At 59.0% G+C, this 18,831-nt stretch overlaps 1 protein-coding gene and 1 long non-coding RNA gene across 5 annotated transcripts in view; both read right to left on the bottom strand.

Annotated features, from left to right (window-relative positions):
- On the bottom strand, positions 1-1,552 carry LOC147825528 (uncharacterized). The gene is made up of 3 exons (XR_015440207.1): positions 1,357-1,552; positions 488-757; positions 1-204 (listed from the first exon to the last, which is right to left on the bottom strand). It is a non-coding gene; the product is annotated as an uncharacterized LOC147825528 (long non-coding RNA).
- An 8,717-nt stretch (positions 1,553-10,269) lies between these two features.
- Positions 10,270-18,831, bottom strand: part of Foxp4 (forkhead box P4) — a 42,770-nt gene continuing 34,208 nt past the window's right edge. For all 4 annotated transcript variants that reach the window (XM_004846603.4, XM_087184512.1, XM_021259851.2 and 1 more), the window contains 9 exons: positions 18,557-18,644; positions 17,333-17,416; positions 17,051-17,219; positions 16,893-16,969; positions 16,357-16,458; positions 13,540-13,661; positions 12,723-12,789; positions 12,237-12,406; positions 10,270-11,760 (listed from right to left, as the gene is read on the bottom strand). In XM_004846603.4, coding sequence (XP_004846660.1) covers positions 11,607-11,760; positions 12,237-12,406; positions 12,723-12,789; positions 13,540-13,661; positions 16,357-16,458; positions 16,893-16,969; positions 17,051-17,219; positions 17,333-17,416; positions 18,557-18,644 — 1,033 coding nt within the window. In that variant the 3' untranslated portion in view covers positions 10,270-11,606. The remainder of the gene's footprint in view (positions 11,761-12,236; positions 12,407-12,722; positions 12,790-13,539; positions 13,662-16,356; positions 16,459-16,892; positions 16,970-17,050; positions 17,220-17,332; positions 17,417-18,556; positions 18,645-18,831) is intronic.

The following is an 18,831-nucleotide window of genomic DNA, read 5'->3' as shown; positions in this document are numbered from 1 at the left end:
TGGAGTCCCACTAAGGGGGAAATCACTGAGTTTGGGTTGGAGTTTCCTTTCTGCTTTGACCCTAGCTGTAATAAAAAAGCATTTTAATATCTATCAGCTCATTTATTGGCTTCTGTGTCCATTAATGTCCAGCCAGGAGACCAGAAACCAGCCTTAGTAGCTCACAGGGAAGGCTGCTTGCTGCAGGGAATTGTTGCAAGTGTCCTGGGAGGAGGAAGGAGTGAGAGGGAGCCGCTTTGGACCCCGGAAGCCAGGCCCACAGCCTCTGGGAAGCAGCCGGCACCACTGCTGCTACTTTTATTGCTGCTTCTGGGCTTGGACGGGGCCACAAAGACACAAGCCTGCATTCTGGCTGCCATGTCCGAACACTGAACACCTGCCCTGTGCCCCCACTGGTGTGGGTGCTTTAGAAGTCACCCCAGAAGCAGAGAGCAATGCTTCCCCTTCCTCACCCATCTGCCCCAGGGCCTCCCGATGCTCAACCTACCTGCAGTGTGGCAAAGGTAGTTCTCAGGCTTCTAGCCCCTGAGGGCACGCAAGAGAGGGATGGAGAATGCATCACAGCAAGCCGCAGAAACTGGGCGGATCCTGGCCTCTTTCTCTCCCACCGAACATTGTCCTGTTGAGCATGCCTGCTTCCCGGATGCCGTAGAAAGAATCCTTTATTTCCAAGTGTGTCTGGTGTCCCTTCACTTAGAACATGGCCCCCCTGAGGACAGAGTGCTGTCTGTCTGGGCCACCGTGCTTCCTCCTGTTCCTAGAATAGGTGCCGGGTCAGTGGCCAGTGACAGCGTCCCCCTGATTACTGATCCACTCTCCAAAAGAGAGGGGAAGCACTTGCTTTCCATCTTTAACATGCAAAGAACCCAGGGTCCAGAGAGCGGCCACCTCTTGCCTGCGTGCCAGCCCCGGGAGACTCTGGGCAAGGATGGGGCTGACTGGGCACTGAGAGCCGCAACCGGTGCCATGGCTCTGGGCCATGACATGGATGTTGCTTTGGTGTTTCCAGGAGCTCCAGGAGCTGAGGCCAAGAAGGGCTGACTCAACTGTGACCTCCCCAGGGCTCCCCAGGAAATAGGGCACGTAGGTGGCTCTGCCAAAAGAATTTCAGAGTCTAGCAACTGAGGCCGGGACAGGGACACGGGGTGCGAGTCTGGTCAGTCCCGGCTCCTCTGTGAGGTTGTCCCTTATGAGGGACACAGCGAGCAGGAGCAATAGGGCCATGCCGGGGTTCTCGGCTCAGGGCAGGGGGACCTCAAAGGTAAGGTACAATCCTCCTCCCATCAGGAGCACACGGTGGGGACGGGACCAATCACGGTCCGTGCTGGCTCCCTCACGGCGGAGCTGGGCTGTCACCTTTCTCCAGGCCAAGCTCCCCTCTGCGTCCGAGTGCGGCCCACCCTTCCCAGGGCTCCTGTGAAGAAGAAATAAGCTAAGAAACGTCAAGTCCTTGCGACAGAGCCTGGCAGGTGGCAAACCCTACAAAACAGAATGCTTTGCTGTGGTGATGGCAGGGGCCATGGGGAGCGGAGGGTGGACGCCCACAGATAGCAAACGCACTTGGGACAGGCGAGATAGGACAGCGGGCCCCAAAGAGGTCCCAGACACGTGAGAATGTGCGGCCTAACTAGCAAAAAGGACTTTGAGGTGTGACTAAGGACCAGCGGCCTGTTTGGTTTCGATGGAGAATGCCAGCCAAAACTCTCATGCTCATGCTGGGCTCGTGAGGAGGATGGACACAGCTGACTCACTGTTCAGAGGGGGCTCCTGGGGGCAGGCAGGTCACTGGGGATGTGGCCGGGAAGGGTGTGTTTCCTTCCCCGAGGCTCCCTTCTCCCTCTGCTTCCTGTCCACCATGCCGAGAGCGGCTTTCCTCTGCCCAGGCTCTTCCACCAAGACATTTCTGTTCAAACCTGCCGACCGAAGTTTCTCAGTTGTATGCTAAAATAAGCCTTTCTAGCGGGACATGGTGGCACACACCTGTAATGCCAGCATTCAAGAGGCTGAGGCGGGAGGATCACTGTGAGTTCAAGGCCAGTCTGGGCTACATACTGAGTTCAAGGCTAGCTTGAACTGCATAGAGAGACCTGGTCTCCATACACCAAACCTGGGCTGGGGATTTAGCTCAGTGGTTCTGCCACCTGCTTCAAAAGCGCAAGGTCCCGAGTTCTATTCCTGGTACTAAAAAAAACAAACAAAACACCCCAAACCAAATCAGAACAATAGGAACAAAAAAGCAAGCAAGCAAACAAACAGAAGCAAGAGTAAACCTCTCCTTTAAGTTGCGGGTGTCAGGTATTTTGTCCTAGAAACAAGGAAAGTGACTAAGACAAGCCTTGAAAGGGGAAGGTTAGCCTGGATTTTCCAGCTGGGCCAATGTAATGGCTTCAGTTCTAAAAGCAGGGAGCCTACGTCAGGTGTGGAAGCATGTGCCAATAAGTTTAGCATTCTGAGAGGCTGAGACAGGAGGATCACTTGTTTGAGGCCAGCCTGGGGAATTTAGTGACTTACCAACAATTTTGTCTTAAAAATAAAAATTTTAAAAAGGACTGGAGATGTAGCTCAGTATGAAGGCCGTGAGTTCAATCCCCATTACTGAAAAAAAAAGAAGTCTTTCCTGGCTGTGGTCAGAGTCCAACAGGAAGGCAGAGGGCAGAGCCGAAGCTGTGGGAGGACTGACCCAGAGTGGAGCCTGGCCGGCCCACAGCTCCAGGCAGGCCCCGTGAGGCCCACACTGGCACCACCGGAAGCCCTGATGTGACGGCAGTCACAGCACAGGGGAGGCACACAGGGCGTGGACAAGCCCGGGCGGAAGGGGAAACAGAGTCCCCAAGCAGGAATCACCACTCCCTGCTGCCGTGAGTCAGCGGCCCCCGGGGGATTCTGCTGTTTCTCAGGCCACCTTGGCACCAGGCTCACTGCCAGGGCTTTCGGACATGGTGCCCTTTCACCCCACACCGAGCTGCCTGTCCCGACTGCAGCACAGACAGAGGCGTCTGCCCGCCCTTCTCCCGCCCAGAGTGACAAGACGAACTCGGTTCCTCTGGGATGGACTTGGGGTCCTCGCACATCCACAGCTTTAGTGGGAGGAAGTGTTTGCAATTTGGGGGCCCCCAAAAAACAGCTCTTGTAGGTTTTTCTGGTTGCCGGAGCAGCTGCAGTGTCCTGCTGTAGCTCATTCACTCACTCATTCAAGCACCAGCTACAGAGCCCTGGCTCTCAAGATGCTCAGACTCACTGGGTATGGTAGCATACACTCCCAGCACTCTGGGGGGCTGAGGCAGGAGGATCGCAAATTCAACCCCCGCCCAGGCAATTTATCGACTTAGTGAGATCTTGTCTCCAAATAAAAAATAAAAAGGGCTGGAGACGTAGCTCAGCATGAAGACCTGGGCTCAATTCACAGTACTGCAAACAAAATAAAACAAAAGTTCAGGCCAGGCATGGTGATGCATGATTGTCATGCCAGAACTCAGGAGGCTGAGGCAGGAGGACTGCTGAGTTTGAGGCCACCCTGGGCTACACAGTGAGGTCAAGGCCAGCCTGACCTACATAGTGAGACCCTGTCTCCAAACAAAACAAAACAAAACAAAACAAAACAAAACAAAACAAAACAAAACTAAAACTAAAAAACAAAACTCAGACTTGCAGGGTGTGGTGGTGGATGCCTATAATCCCAGCACTTCGGAGGCTGGGTTCCATGGAGAGTACAGGGTATGTAGGACCAGCGAGACCCTGGCAGGCCAGGAATCGGCCTGGAGCTGCCGGGCTGGGGAATCCAGGGAGGCTTCCTGAGGTGATGTCTGAGGTGTGCCTAGGTACAGGCAGGCTTCCCCTCACGGGCCGATGGCTCGGGCTCCCAGGCAGGAACAAGGACCCTCTGCAGGCTGAGGAGGGGCAGCTGGGCAGGGGTTCTCTCTCTCCTCACCAGGCACCTTCCCGAGCCCGTCCTCTCCTTCCCTGCTCTTCGGAAAGGACCCCGAGGGCCGCGCAGGCTGCTGCCCCTGGAGTACCCCTGGCCTGGCCCAGAGTGCTGCCCCTTTTCTGACTTTTCCTCGTCTGCTTGGGCAGGCCTGGCAGGGTGCAGGCATGGGGAGCCAGCTGTGCACTGGGGACACCACTGAGGACATCCTGGGAGCTCCTCCCAAGATGCAGAAGGTGCCGTGGGGGTGTCTGGAAGCCAGGAGTTGTGCCAAGGAGGTGGAAGCAGCCCAGGGACCCCGACACTTGGGGGGCCAGGGACTCCACATGCACGGCTGCCTCTGCCCCAATGCCGGTGTCAGGGTCCAGCTTGGGATCCCAGCCCTGCCGGCCAACAGCTGTGGATCCGATCGCCCAGAGGCCTGGGCAGGCCCTGCAGTTCTGCTCAAAAGTAGACAGAGGAGCCCCAAGACCTGTGGGAGGCGATGACTCCGTTTATTACCTCGACTGTGGTGACATCATGCGTGTAAGCCTACGTCCAGCCCTTCAGACTATACACAAAATACGAATAGTTCTTAAAGTATCAAGAGGAGGAGAAGGAAAGGAAGGAGACTCGTGGTGGTCAGGGCTGGGGGGAGGCGAGGGAAGGGAACGCTAAGGGGTACAGGATTCCTTTGGGGGCCCTAAATATGATCTAAGATTGATTCTGGTGATGGTGGCACAACTCTGTGAATGTATGAAAAACCACTGACTCACACAGTTAGACTGTAGGGTGTTTGGTCCGATCTCAATTAGCTGTTTCCAAAAGAGCCCCCTCACGTCAGAGAGGGGCTGAGGTGTGGCCCAGTGGTAGGGCCCTTGCCCAGTGTGTGCCCAGCCCCGAAAAAAAAGAACAAGACAACAAAAATAGGCTGGGCATGGCAGTGCGCCTATAACCCCAGCATTCTGGGAGGCTGAGGCAGGAGGATTCCAAATTCAAGCCCAGCCTGGGAATTTAGCAACTAAAGGAGACCCTGACTCCAGGGAAAAAGTAAAGGGGCTGGGGATGCAGCTCAGTGTGAAGGTCCTGGGTGCCTCTCCAGGGAGGCCGAGCAGAGCAGGGTGCGTTCCCCTGGGGAGAAGGTGCTGGTTCTGGAGAGAGCACCTGGCACAGCAGGCAGCAGGCGCAGGGCGAGGAGGTGGAGATGGAGGCGGGGGCGGAGGGTGCCAGGCACAGAGGCTCTTTGAGGACCTCTGGCAGGAGAGGAAATGGGCAGAGCGAAGGAGCTCCGGGCAGGGCAGAGAGAGCATTTCTGCTTGTTTGTGTTTAGAAGGCAGGAGACAGAAGTGTGTTTTAGTCTGAGGGAAAAAGAGCCTGCAAAGGCAGGAAAGAAAAAAAGGGACTGAAGTGAAAGTATAACCAAAAAGAAACTTCTGTGTCTGTTAGTTTTTTTTGAGAAAGGTCTCGTTTTGTAGTCCAGCATAGGCTGGCCTTGAACTCTGCTACGATCCTCCTGCCTCAGCCTCCCCAGTGCTGGGGTTACTGGTGTGCACCACCACGACTGGCCTTAAAACATTGCATTTGAAAGGTCTGTGGCTATAGCTCAGTTGTAGAGCACTTGCCTAGCGTGGGTGAAGGCAGGCAATGGCAGGTGGTGGGGTGGTGGCGGCCGGGGTTCCGGCGGGAGCCCCTGGTGAATTCAGGAGCTGATGGCTGCCTTCCCTCCCGCCACCCACACGAGCACCAGGTCCCCCCGCCCAGGTCTTCACCACCCCTCCTCCTAATTCCCTGGCAGCCCACACCCAGGGGCTCCGCTGTCCCCCTGGGTCAAGGTCAGGGAACGTGTGAGCAGCACCGCTCTGCTCAGAGCGGGAGGGAGGGCCGTTCATGTGTTCTCTACCTTCCCACTCTCCTTGGAAATCCGGAGTCACCCCAGCTGGGAGCCTGATACTAAACCCTGTTCCGGACATTCCCCTGCTGCTGCCCCTCCCGCTCTGCCCTTGGCTACTAAACTCTCAGGGACAGAGCGCGAGGCCTGCGCCTGCTGCTCCCGGTCCACTGTCCTCAGCCTTGATCTCCCGAAGTTGTTCTGCCCCCAGGGGCCTGAATCTTCTAGCCGCCCAGTCCCAGGCCCTGAGTCTCCAGCATCTGTGCTCTGTCCCTGCTGGCCTGGGGCCCACACTGTCCCCTGGTGCCGTATCTGTCTCCCTTCTCGGCCACACCCCTGCCCCACCACCAGCTGTGGGCCCAGCAGCGTCCAGGCCTCTGCTGCTTGCTGGCCCCCACTCCTGCGGGCCCTGTCTAACATTGCGCCTCCTTGTTCAGCCGCCCCCAGGGGAAGCCCCTGCCAGCCCCTCTGGGTGCTGGCTCCTCAGTGACCTGGGCCACTTTGTTCACTAACAGATCCTCCTGCCTCAGCCTCCCTCCTGGGTGTGAGTCTGTGGGCAGGCTTCCTCACTCCCCCTGGTCCTTGGGGGCAGTCAGAGACCCTTACCATTGCTCCCACTCAGCCTAGGATGGAGATGTTCGTTGCAGACCAGGATGGAAATCGTGTTGTAGAGGCTGTGACACCACATCCTGACAGCTCACAGACCTCCCCCCTGCCACCTCCCCCGAATCTGTTCAGCCGGTTTTTTGTGGCATTGGGGATTAAACCTAGGGTCTTCACTCTGAGTCAAATCCTCAGCTCTTTTGTTTGTTTTGTTTTTTGAGACAGGGTCTCACCATATAGTTCAGGCTGGCCTCGAACTTGAACTCACAGCCATCCTCCTGCCTCAGCGTCTCGAGTGCTGGGGTTGCAGGTATGTGCCACTTCTTGGAGCTATCCCCAGCCCTTTCTAATAAATTATTTTTTGACAGGATCTCCCTAAGTCGCTACCCAGGCTGGGGTTGAATTTGTGATCTCCTAGCTCAGCCTCCCCAAGTGCTGGGATTCCTGGCACGCACCTTGGCTTACTCCGGGGCTTTTCTCTGGAGTCTCCTGGTCACTTGGGTCCCCAGTGGGTCACTTGCACCTTCCGTCTCTATAGGAACTGGCATCTAAACCCATGGGGTCCTCCCCGAGGCAGAGCCAGGTTGGGAGCTGGGGGCCCAGACTCGCTCACCTCCCTGCTCTCTGCCTGCAGAGCCCCGTCCCATGTCCCCAGTGACCATGGCCCCTTCTGCTCCTGAAGCTCCTCGCTGTGAATTCCAGGCCCCCTGCCCAGCCTCCCTGGCTGTGACAGGTGGCCTTCAGCCCTGGATGCCACGAGGACCATCGAGTAGGATGCGGCTGTTTGTCTAAGCTTTTGATCCCGAGATGGATGAAGACCACAGGCTGGTCGGGGCCCAGAGCCTGGTGGTCACCGTGACCTCGGCCAGGGTGGCTATGTGCTGATCCCCACAAGGCAATAAAGCCGGAAGGGGCCTCCTGGCGTGAGAGAGCAGCGGGTATGTGAGTGTGGGGGCCTCAGGAAGCCCATAGACAAGGGCCTCTTTGTCTCCAGCACCCCCCGAGGTCCCTGCCCCTGGGCAGCCCCACATGATTATTTTTGTAGGGTGTTCCAGGCTTTTCTCTTTTTTTGAGACAAGGTCCCTCTATGTAGTCCAGGCTGACCTTGAACTCACAGCAATCCTCCTGCCTCACCCTCCCTAGTGCTGGGATTACAGGCTTGTGCCACCAGGCCCGGCTAGGTGTTCCGGGCTTTTCTCAAGTTCACTGTCCTCCTGCAACTGTCCCAAGCCCCAGTCCTCCTCACCCCACCCAGAAGACACGGCTGATGCCAGCGCCTAAGTCTCAGCTCAGAGGCCTTCTGTACCTGTTTCCTCTCCGGAGCTGCCTGAGGAGGCGAAGATGTCAGAATGAGCAGCGTTACCAGGAAGTTGGGATTACAGAGTGCCCGCCTCCCACTCTCTGCTGCCAGCCTCAGCTTCCTTATCTGTGAAACAGGGCATTGGCAGAGGCCAAGTAGGACTTGTGTGAGGAGTAAGTGAAAGGCAAAGCTTCTTGAAGAATGGTCATAAGAGCCCCTTCAACGCTAATGATTATTATTACTGTTACAAATAGGTGAAGCGAGGAGTGGTGGTATGGGCCTGGCATCCCAGCACTCGGGGAGGCTGAGGGATGCGGATCAAGAGTCCAAGCCCACTGATTTAGAGAGACCTTGAAAAAAAAATCAAAAATGGTTGAGGATGGGGCTGGGGATGTAGCTCAGTGGTTCCGCCGTGCAAGGTCCAGAGTTTGATCCCCGGTACCAAAAAAAAAAAGGTGGAGGATGTAGTTCAGTGTGGAGGCCCTGGGTTTAATAACCAGGGATGGAAGCAAAGGAGGGAGGGAGGGAGGAAATAACAAAGCTGAACCCCTTGTGGCTGCTGTGTGCCAGGCTCCAGGGAGCTCCTTCCTGCTCGCTCTTCTCCCTCCCTCTTGGCTTCTCCTGTTTCTACTTAAGATCTTTTCTAGCTGAGACAGGAGGATCAAAAGTTCCAGACCAGTCTGGGCCACTTAGTGAGAAGTTGTCTCAAAAAATACAAAGGGGCTAGGGCTCAGCGGTAGAGCACCCCTGGGTTCAACAAAAGACAAAAAACCATCTCGCAGATCCCGGGTTGGAAGGGCCTGGGCAGCCCCAACCAGCCTCACACCAGACCCTGCTCTGGCTTGGGCTGGGCCTGGGGCTGTGGAGCGCGCGTGCGTGCGTGCGTGAGTGCGTGAGAGTGTGTGTGTGTGTGTGTGTCTTCCAGGGGGCGGGACCCAGGAGCAGCGGTCCGCTTGGTCCAAGCGCCCTCTTTCGGCAAAAAGCCTCATGGCGGGGTGGCAGGGAGTGTGAAGGGAGGGAGCTTCGGCCCTGCAGGACCCAGGGTCTTCACACCTCCAGCCTTTTTATTTTTTAAAAATGGGAGGCAGGGCCTTGTTACATTGCTAAATTGCCCGGGCTTGGCTTGAACTTGCAATCCTCCTGCCTCAGCCTCTCAGAGTGCTGGGATTACTTGTGTGCCACCACACCATTTCTCTTTCTGCTAGTCTAAGAACACATTCCAAAGATAGCTTCACCACCGGGGCAGGAACACTAAATGATGAGGTGGGGGGCGAGCCTAAAAGCTCACTGTACAGCTGGGCGGGGTGGCGCACACCTGCAATCCCAGCACTCGGGAGGCTGAGGCGGGAGGCTGAGGCAGGAGGCTCACCTCGAGTTCGAGGCCAGCCTGAACTAGTCTCAGAAGACCAAAATAAATGAAAGCGTCTGCGTCCAGGTGGTGGTGGGCTGCCGCAGCCTGTTTCTTTTTCCGTGAGGCCTTCTCCCTGGCCATGGCCCGAGGTATATCTTCACTTCACCTCCCAGTAAACTGCATGGACCTCGCCATGGGCCATGGAGACAGGAGATGCTGCAGCAAGACCTCGGGAAGGACCTACGTGCTGTCTTGAGCAGACCAGGGGCATCCCCGGGGCCGGCCCAAGAGCAGACCCTTCTCTTCCAGGGGTGGAGCAAGGAGCTGGCACCTGGCAGCCACCCCTCAATTTCTGGCTGGGAGAGAGAAGTGGGAGAGTGGCGGCTGGAATTGCTGTAGGAGGGCAGGATAGCAACATGCATTCCTTCCTCATGGCATCTGGGCACTGAGACTCTGAAGTGAGCACCTCCGCCCATCTAAGGTGGGCACTGGGAGTGGGGGAGACAGGAGCAGTCATGGCAGCAGGAAGGACAGGCCAGGCAAGAGCAGAGAGAAGCCAGGCAGCCTCCTTGTCCAGCCCCAGCCCCGGAAGTTCTGGCTGCCTGAGAAGCCAGAGCAGGGTGGGTGGTTCCAGCCCCCCCCCTTTCCCACCCCTGCCTGGGCCCTGCAGCCCTGGGGAGGGGTTGTCTGGAAGGTGACCTTGGCTCAGGAACAAGGGTCCTGGAGGCTGGGCCAGTGGGGCAGGACAGGGGTCTGATGTGGGGGCACTGGGGAGGGGTCAGGCCCTGCCTCTGCCTAGCAGCTTGGCCTCCCTCTTTCCCCACTGACTGTTGGGGTCCCCCGCATGGGTGTGAATAGTCCTTTACACAACACCAAGCTACTGGCATGGCGGTCACTGCACACACGGGTGCTCTCCAGATGTGCATGTGTCCCCATACTGACCCTACTGTGATGGCCAGGGTCACACGTGTGCAGTTGCCTGCTGGGGTCCCCAGACAAGTGACCAAGTCCTGCAGCCACCTGCCTCACTGCTGGGAGTGCTGGAGGGGGGGGGGCACCTGGATTACAAACTGGGAGGCAACAGGGCAAGGGAAAGTAGGAGGGGACGGGAGCAGAGGGCCTGACACACCTGACCCTGCAACCTGAGAGCCACCACGCAGGAGCCAGGGTCCCGCTGAGCCCCTGCCCACAGCCACCCTCCCCCGGGTGACACACACGGGGCCCGGTGAGTAGAGGACGTTTAATATTTCTGTGCTGGTCAGACGGACACAGGTGAGGGTACACGGGGGCCCCGCCTCTGGGGGGCAGCTTGTGAAGGGGCATACGTGGGGGTCTCAGGAGATATCCAAGGGGTCTTCTCAGCAATGGGGCCTGGTGGGGTGCTCTGAGCATTCGCACCCCCTCCTTGGCCTCGGGTTGGGGTCCCCCATAGGGGGTCTTCAGAGTCTCACTTTTCCAGCTCCAGTGCTGGAATCCAGGGATCCACACTCCCAGCGTGCCAGGGACTTGGTCCTAGAGAGAGGTCAGGGAGCCCCCAGGGCAGCCCGGGCCTGGGGACTGTGTCTCCTGTGTGCCTGCCTCCTTGTCCCCAGGCAGGGCCAGTCCCAGGGTCCTCGGGCAGAGAAGGGGTAGAGGGAGAGGGTCTTGCCACCAACAGACACTGTAAACTTTGGTTTAAAACAATAACTTAAGTGGAGGGGGGCTTCCAGCCTGGGGCCTGGGACAGCTGGGAGTTCAGGAGGCGACAAAGGAAAAAGCCAACAGAAAGTTTTGGTTTTTGCTTCCGGCATAAGAAAGGTCTTTGGTCATCCGTGTAACTGGGAACTTGGGGAAGGGGTACAGGGAGGGTCAGAGGACTTCGGTGGCCAGGGGGTGTGGGGAGGCTGGGTTCCAGCCTCGCCTTGCCCTTCTTCCGGCAGGGGGCGCGGCCGCACCTGTGGACATCCGTGAGGGGCGGGCACCGGCCTCTTCCTGTGCTCCCCACTGTGGCGGACACAGGAGGCCCCGTTCAGTTCAGCCTGGGTCCTGCTTGCGGGGAACCCCACAGGGCACAAAATGCTGTGTCCCACCCATGACAGCGGAGGTGGTGACAACCTGACAGCCGGCCAGCCCCGCTCCATTCCTGCCAGGCAGGGGAAGGCAGGGCAGGACAGGGTGAGGAGCCAGGGGCGGACAGCGCTTGCTTCACAGTACAGAAAGAGGGGGATGTACAAATCGGGAGGCCCTGGGAGGTGGGTGCCCCGCCTGTGGGTCTTCTGCGGAAGACAGGGCCCTTTCCGGGGGGACAGCGGTGGGGGCCTGCTGCTGGTGGTCGGGGAGACGCGTTCGGATGAAGGGGGTCTGGGAGGGGTCTGGGCCCTCCTTGTCTTCTGCTGGTCCCAGACCAGGGGTCCGGTTCCTGCCCCGAAGCGTGTGTCAGTCCGCCGCCTCAGGGGAGCTGCTGGCCCAGGCCGCCCCCATCCAGTCAGAGTCCGGAAGTGCCTTGAGGTTCAGGGCTGTGGAGTGGGGGTGGGCAGGCCTGGTTCTGGGCCCAGGGTCTCACCCCGCCTCTGCCCCAGGGCCCTTAGGACAGCTCCTCCCCAGGCAGCTCCTCCTCCAGCTCCCTGTCCTCCGGAGGCGGAGGCCCCAAAGAGCTGGGGTTGGGGTGGCCTAGAGGGGGTCCCGGCCGCCGGTCTTCTTCCGCCTCTGCGGGCTCCTCCTTCACCTGCACCTGGTGGCTGCAGCAGAAGGGACAAGGTGGGCACCGGGGGCCTCCTGAAGCCCCTGCCCCAGACTTTGCACAGTGGGGTGCCCACAGCGCCCTCCCCAGGACCCCACCTCCCCCAAGACCTTCTGCACAGAAGATGATTCTGGGACAGAGTGGACAGAGGGGGGACGAGGGCTGAAAAGGATGGAGAGAGGAGGGGAGAGGAGGGAGAGCTGGAAGGAGAGGAGGAGGAAGAACAATGGTGGAAGCCAGGCCTGGCGGTGCATGCCTAGGCGGCTGAGGCAGCAGGATGGCAAGCTTGAGCCCAGCCCGGGCAACTTAGCAAGACTCTTGTCAAGATAAATTTAAAAACAGCTAGGGATGCAGCTCCCTGCCAAGGCCCTGGGTTCAATCCCCAATATTACAAAGAGAAGAGGAGGTGGGGGTGCCAAGGACAGGGGCCGCAGTCTGGGGAATATGCGGTGGGCTGTGGGGGCCCGTGCTCACCTGTACTGGGGCGGGGAGAGCCGAGGGGGGCTGCTGCTGCCATTACTGGGCAGCGGTTCCCCGGGGGTGCCCATGTCCTCGTGGCTGAGGGACAGAAGGCTGCTTGCGGAGCCGGGGTTCAGCATGCCGGGGCTATTGAGGAGGGGGAAGCTGCTCTCGGCCAGCGCGGCCTGCAGCACAGGGGTTACAGCTGGTCAGAGGGGGCCTCCTGAGCCCTGGCCAGTCCCTCTCGGCAGCTTCAGGCCCAGGCTCGGCCTTGGGAATGCAACACCCCGGGGCTGGGCTCTGCCCAACTTCCAACCTCCCACCTTCTCTGGGAACCCAGGCTTGGCTGCCCCTGCCCCCAGGGGAACCCAGGGGATGCTGGATGCTGTAGGTTATGCCAGCTCCCTTGTTCTCTGCCCATTCCCCAAGCTGGCTGTGAAATCCAGGTAGAGCCCTGCCTGAGGTGGGCAGGCCTGGGTTGGGGCTTGGGTGGCCGGTCACCTGGTAGCTGGCATTAAGTGCTCCGTAGCTGAGGCCCGAGATCATGTTCTTCACCAGGGTGGGGCTCCTGGGGACAGAAGCAGGGGTCAGTTCTCCAACCCATTTCCTCCTGACCTCGACCAGGGGCCCATGCAGAGCCAGGGCCTGTCCCCTTTCCTCTCCTGGAGGCCCAGGCGGGACCGGCCACCTGTGTGCCCAGGGCGTATTCAATCCCCGAAGGACCTGCCCAGCAGGTGGCCAGGGCTGGGGCTTGGGGACCAGTCTGGTCTTAAAGCTGGGAGGTGGCAGCAGGTCCCCTCCCCACGTCCATCTGCACATCAGGCCACCCCAGCCTCTTCCCTCGCTGGTCTGGACTTTCTGTCATTCAGCAAAACCCGAGCTCTAGCCTTGATAGTTCCACATCTGCAAGACCCACACTTTCTTGCCATCCTGAACTCGGGGACACGTGATTAGCCATGTCCCCAGGTGTCCCAGACAAAGGGCTTTTTCTGTACCCAAAGGTGCTGGGGAAAAGCCACGGCCCAGGGCTGTCCACCTCAGAGATGGTCCCCTTGACAAGAGCCTCTCAGAGGACAAGGACCAGGCCTGAGATCACAGGGCTGGGGGAAGCAGAGGTGCAATTTGCACTCGGTTGGCATGAGGTGTGACAACACCTGACGTAGAGCCTGGAGCTTCTCCTCCATTCCCTGGCCCCTGGCCTGTCCCACTCCCCTGGAAAGGAAGGGGGGCCCAAGGGCCTCAGAGGCCTGATCCGCCTATCAGGAGCCAGGGGAGCACAGGGCCCGGGATGGCACATCCCTGGCCACACACCACGTACCCCGTCATCTTTGGCGGCCTGCGCTTCTGATACTCCCTCTCGTCCACTGTCCACACCGCTCCCTTCACGTTCTCCACGCGCACGAAGCACTTGTGCAGGCTGAGATTGTGGCGCACAGCATTCTGGGGATGCGGGGGACAGGTGCTAAGGAATAGGTACGGCAGCACCCTCATGCTGTTCCATGTCCCCAGGCCAGCTCGGCAGGGAAGCAGGGCCCCCTCCCCGCTGGTTCCCCATGTGATGGTGGCCCCAGGTGGGAATCACACACTTCCTGCTGGCTCTGGTCAAAGATACAGGGAGCTGCTCCCTGGGCTTCTGAGCAGCAGGAGGTTGGATCTGGGCCCTGGCACCTTATCTCGGGCACACGCAGAGTGGCCACTAAGCTGGGGACAAATCAAGTACCCTCACTGTTACCTTCCCAGCCCCTAGGAGCCTGGGCCTGGACAGACGCCTTCCTCTCTGAGGGCAGGAGGCATACAGCAAGGGCCTAATACACACTCATGGAAATAAACCGGAAGGAGATGTGACCATGCAGCCATAGGCAGGCAGGAAGGAGGCTAAGTCACCTTGTCACGCCTCCCCCACCCAGCACGGTAACTTCAGGAGCTGAGGTCACCTGGTCTGCAGGACCCTTGGGTGATGGCCCTGACCCACCCAGATCCCTTCTCATCCCTGTCCTGCCCTGAACTCTGCTCTCAGATTTCCTGTCCCCCACTGCCAGCTGCCGGGTGTCATCCCCACCTGCCTGTGTCCCTGTCCCTGTTACCTGTCCTCCCTTGGCCTCCCCGATCCTTGTCTCTTTATATTTCTAAATGGGGAGGAAAGCGGGCAGGGCGGGCAGCCTGTGCCCCCGGAGACCCCTCTCCCTCTCTGCCTTCCAACCCTTACCACTTGCAAATGGCCCGATTTCATTACCAATTTTAATTTGCCTCTAATTAAATCCTGTGTATTTTTCCGACTCGCCCGCTAATCCACGAGGGAGGCGGGCGGCTGGAGTGGAATCTCTTGGAGCGATAATTACAAAGGGCCTAATCACGCCGGGGCTCCTGCTTTGGAATAAATTTGCCCGCATTACGGGGCTCCGATCCTCTGCTTTGCAAATGAGAATGACCCCAATTTCCGAGGATGGCCTCACTGGGGCTTTTCTCCCTCATTTCGAAGCCTGATTCGTGATGAGAGACTAATTCGTTACGCTGAAACATTACCGGCAATTTGAGGGGTCTGGCGGGGGCTGCGTAAACAAAGGACAGGCCCTAGGAGGGGACGGACGTGGGGAGGCCAGTGAGGACTGGCAGCTTGGCAGATGGCCACTCTGCCCCCACTGAACAGCAGCTGGCCTGGCCCACACCGACCCTTGGTCGGAAGGAAACAGCATCTCAGGGTGGGGCCCAGAAAAGGGTGAAGGAAGCCGACAGTTTAGGGGAGGCAGAGGAAGATGAAGGCACCAGTGGCTTCTTATCACGAGAAGACAGAAGTAGGACGCTGCGGTCCGGCGGTGCAGGGGGGAGAGGAGGAAAGGAGGGCAGGTGGGCAGGAACTTGGTCCCCAAGGGGACGCTCCCCACTGCGAGCCCTGGGGCCAGGGATGAATGTGCAGCATTACAGCGAAGAGTAGGCAGAGATCACAATCATCTCCTACATCGGTATTCGACTGTTTCCAACACCTGGTATCTGGCCCACCCTAGAGTCTGCAGGCTGGTGCAGGTGGCGCCAGGAAGGCCATGCTGGCTCAGAAAGAGGGCAGGGTTGTGGTTGGCAGGAAATGACATCATACACAGCCAATCACAGCAGCTGCCCCAGCCTCACAGTCTGTCTCCAAGTGCTGGGAGTTAGGCTCAGAGGCGTGGAGGTCATGGGCAGTCCCTTCTGGGCACCCAGCGTATACCCAGGGCGGACAAGGCCGGTCCCGGAAGTCCCTAGCAGTGCAGGGAGGCGGGCCTCCCGGACACTTGTTGAAACCAGGTGGCACTAGGGGAGGGGCCCGTTTAACTGCAACTCCTGCACTGGTCAGCAGGGGGACTCAAAACCCAGGGATCTACCTTCCCCACAGGACCAGCCTCCTTCCTCCTCCCACAGGGCCCGGCACGATTTAGAGGCCACCTTCCCACCCCATAAGAGTGCGCATGCACATGCACACACATGCACACACACACACACACTCTCTCTGTCTCTCTAACTTGACTATGGAAAAATATACAGCTTAGTGTCCTGGCCCACATCTCCATGTCCTATTTTTCTAGGGTCCCCCTCTCTCCTTCCTTTGGTCCCCTAGGAAAACTCTGTGAAATGACTAATTGGATGAGACAATTACCTCCTCGTCCCTGGGGAGACTGCAAGTGCCTTGTACCCCAGCACGTGGGCCGTGGCCGGGGGGGGGGGCACTCGTGTGTCCAAGCCCATGTGTCTCCTCCCGGGCCTTTAGTCCAGGCCTCCCTACCAAGTGTACAAGGGCCTAGCTGACCCTGAGGCCCTGCCTTGTGGAGCTGGAGCCTTTGGGGCCCATGGGAGAGCACCCCAGAAAAGAGGGTGCACAAGGCTGGAAGGAAGGGGTGATTAAAGGGCAGTTACGGCAAAAGGTTTTTTTTTGAGGCAGGGTCTCACTATGTAGTTCAGGCTGGCTTTGAGCTCATGATGATCCTCCTGCCTCAGCCTCCCAAGTTCTGGGATTACAGGCGTCACCCCAGCACTCTGGGAGCTGGGCCCTGGTGGGCCATCTGGACAGGACTAGCCAATGGGGACCACCTGACTGTCAGGCAGCCCTGGTCTGAAAGGATGTGGATGCCCAGGGTGTGCGGGGCCCTGGGCACACACAGCTCACCTTCCAGGTGGCAGTGTTCCTGCGGAAGTAGGCGAACATCCTGGTGAACCAGTTGTAGATCTCATTCAGGGTCAGCTGCCGGTCAGGGGTTTCCAGGATGGCCTGGGGCGAGGATGGGCCGAGGGGACCCTCAGGCTGGACCTCCAAGTCCCTGCCCGTGGACTTGCTCTCCCGCTGGGCCCTACCTCACCCACACCCAGAGGAGACTGCAGGCCCCCACAGCGACTGGTGGGCTGGGGGTAAGGGGTGGGTGGATCTGGGGATCCCCAACAACATCAGGACGGGAGGATTATGGGCACCAGGGAGGTGACAGGGGTGGGGACACAAAGAGAAGAAATCAGAGTGCTCAGCGGTCCATCGCAGGCATGTGTGCAGGGAAGGGCACATGGGTGTGAGCAGAATAGCGAGTGTGAGCCCTGTGAGCAGCAGCCCCACCAGGCCACAGCGGCGGGGGGGGGGGGGCACTAAGCAGGCAGAGGTGAGGGACGTCCCCCTCCGTGAGGACCCTGAGCAGCCTGTGCCCCAGCCCAGCTCACCTGGCGGATGAGGGAGGCATAGGTGAAAGGGGGCCGGACGTCCGCGTTCTTGTAGAACTCATGGTTTTGGGCCAGTTCTGGGAGGACAGGGGGAAGGTGAGGCGCCTGTGGGCGTGACCTGGGCAAGGCCTCTGTGGTGGCCCCTGCCCCCGCCTCACCTGAGGAGATGGGGGAGCAGAACTTGTCACTGCTTCTCCGTCGGGTGGGGCCCCCCCCATGCAGTGCAGCGGAGCCCAGGCCGGGGGGCCGCAGGGGGGTGACAGGAGCGGCAGCGGAGGTCGGGGGGTGCACAAGGCCATCGGGAAAAGGGTCTGCAGAGACGGTCACCTTGGGGAAGGAGCAGGGGCCAGGGCCCGGGTTCTGCTGTGAGCCTGGAGGTGTGGGCCGGGGTCCCGAGGGCCCTGTGGTGGGGAGGGGCGGCAGGGCTGGGTGTGACTCACAGGCTGGCTGAAGGGCTTGGGCTCCGAGGGCCGCATGTGCAGGTGGGCCATCATGGCCTGCAGCCGCTCGCTCTCCTTGGCCAGCTGCAGGGGTGGGTGGGGTGAGCAGGGCAGGGGCTCTGTCCCCCTCCACAGGCCCCCAGCCCCTCTACATCTCTGTGTCCTCACCACCGACTGCCCCTACACACAGGGTCTTCGTCCCCAGGGAGGCGGGGGTTGTGACTGCACTGGGGACACTGGTGAGGGTGATGAAGCAGGTGCCCACTCTCCAACTCCAGGGATCTTTCCTGACCACCCTCGAGTGCAGAGCGTGCTGCTAGGAGCCCGAGGGAAATGGGCAAATATCGACTGGCTGATGGATGGACTCGCCCGGAGTTGCCTCCAAAGCTCTGACGAGGTTTTAACCCCAGCTCTGCACTGGCAGCTCAATGGCGGCCAGCAGGTCACCGGGGCTGGTGTGCCTCCTGTGCAAAACAGGAAGGACAACAGCACCTGGCATGCAGAGACATGGAGAGGGCTCCTCAAGCTATTTAGGTAAAGGTAGGCACTCAAAGTGCCACCTGATCATTTGTTTTGTTTTGTTTTTGCAGTACTGGGGATTGAACCCAGGGCCCTTGCACTGAGCTCTACCCCCAGAACTTTATTTTTTATTTTGAGACAGGGTCTTGCTAAATTGCCCAGGCTGGTCTGCAACTTTCTTTTCTTTTTTTTTAGCAGTGACCACGTTTATTTGAGAAAGGAAAAGCGAAGAGTGGGGGAGAAATTGGCTCTGAAGAGTGAGCTTGGGCCGAGTAAAAGAGTTAAAAGTCAAGGCTGGGGATTTAGCTCAGTTGTGCTGTGCTTGGCTGGCAAGGTAGGCTCTTTCGAGGAAAAGCCAATATATCTGTCAGGTTTTTTTTTTGGTATCCGGGATCGAACTCAGGACCTTGTATTTGCGAGGCAGGCGGCGGCACCACTGAGCTAAATCCCAGGTCCTTTTTGTAACTTTTGATACTCCTGCCTCAGCCTTCCAGAGGGCTGGGGTGACAGGCCTGTGCCCCCCCCCCCCCGGTCTGGCTTATTTTTGCTAAGTAGTGTGAGTCTCTTCTGCAGGTGGCAGCAGAGATGCCCAACACGGGTGTACCCCTCAGCTCCCCAGCCTTCCTCACCTATCTTGGGGTCCTCAGGACCCTCCCACGGGACAGCCTGTCTGCGCCCCCCCCCCGGCCCCTCCTGTGGCAGCACCTGGATCTCCAGCTGCTGGACCACCTGCATCTGCACCCGGCACTGCGCCGTGCTGCGGTCGTCCAGGGCATGCTCCGTGTTGAGGTGCCTGGGAACCAGACAGACCAGAGATACAAAGGAGAGAAAGGGCCGAAAGGGGGCAGGGGAAGAAGGCGCCTTCTCTGGGCCGCCTCCTCTGATGTCTTTGCTAAAACCCCTTCTACGGAGAGACCTAATTGCAAATGAACTAATTAAGTCAACCTCTGACGAAGCGTGAAAACAATTTGTTTGACCCC

Source organism: Heterocephalus glaber, unplaced genomic scaffold (genome assembly GCF_053883595.1).
Source record: "Heterocephalus glaber isolate CG9 unplaced genomic scaffold, H.glaber_assembly_v1.0 deba00001497, whole genome shotgun sequence".
Classification (NCBI taxonomy): Eukaryota; Metazoa; Chordata; class Mammalia; order Rodentia; family Bathyergidae; genus Heterocephalus; species Heterocephalus glaber.
This window is presented reverse-complemented; position numbering and strand designations above follow the sequence as displayed.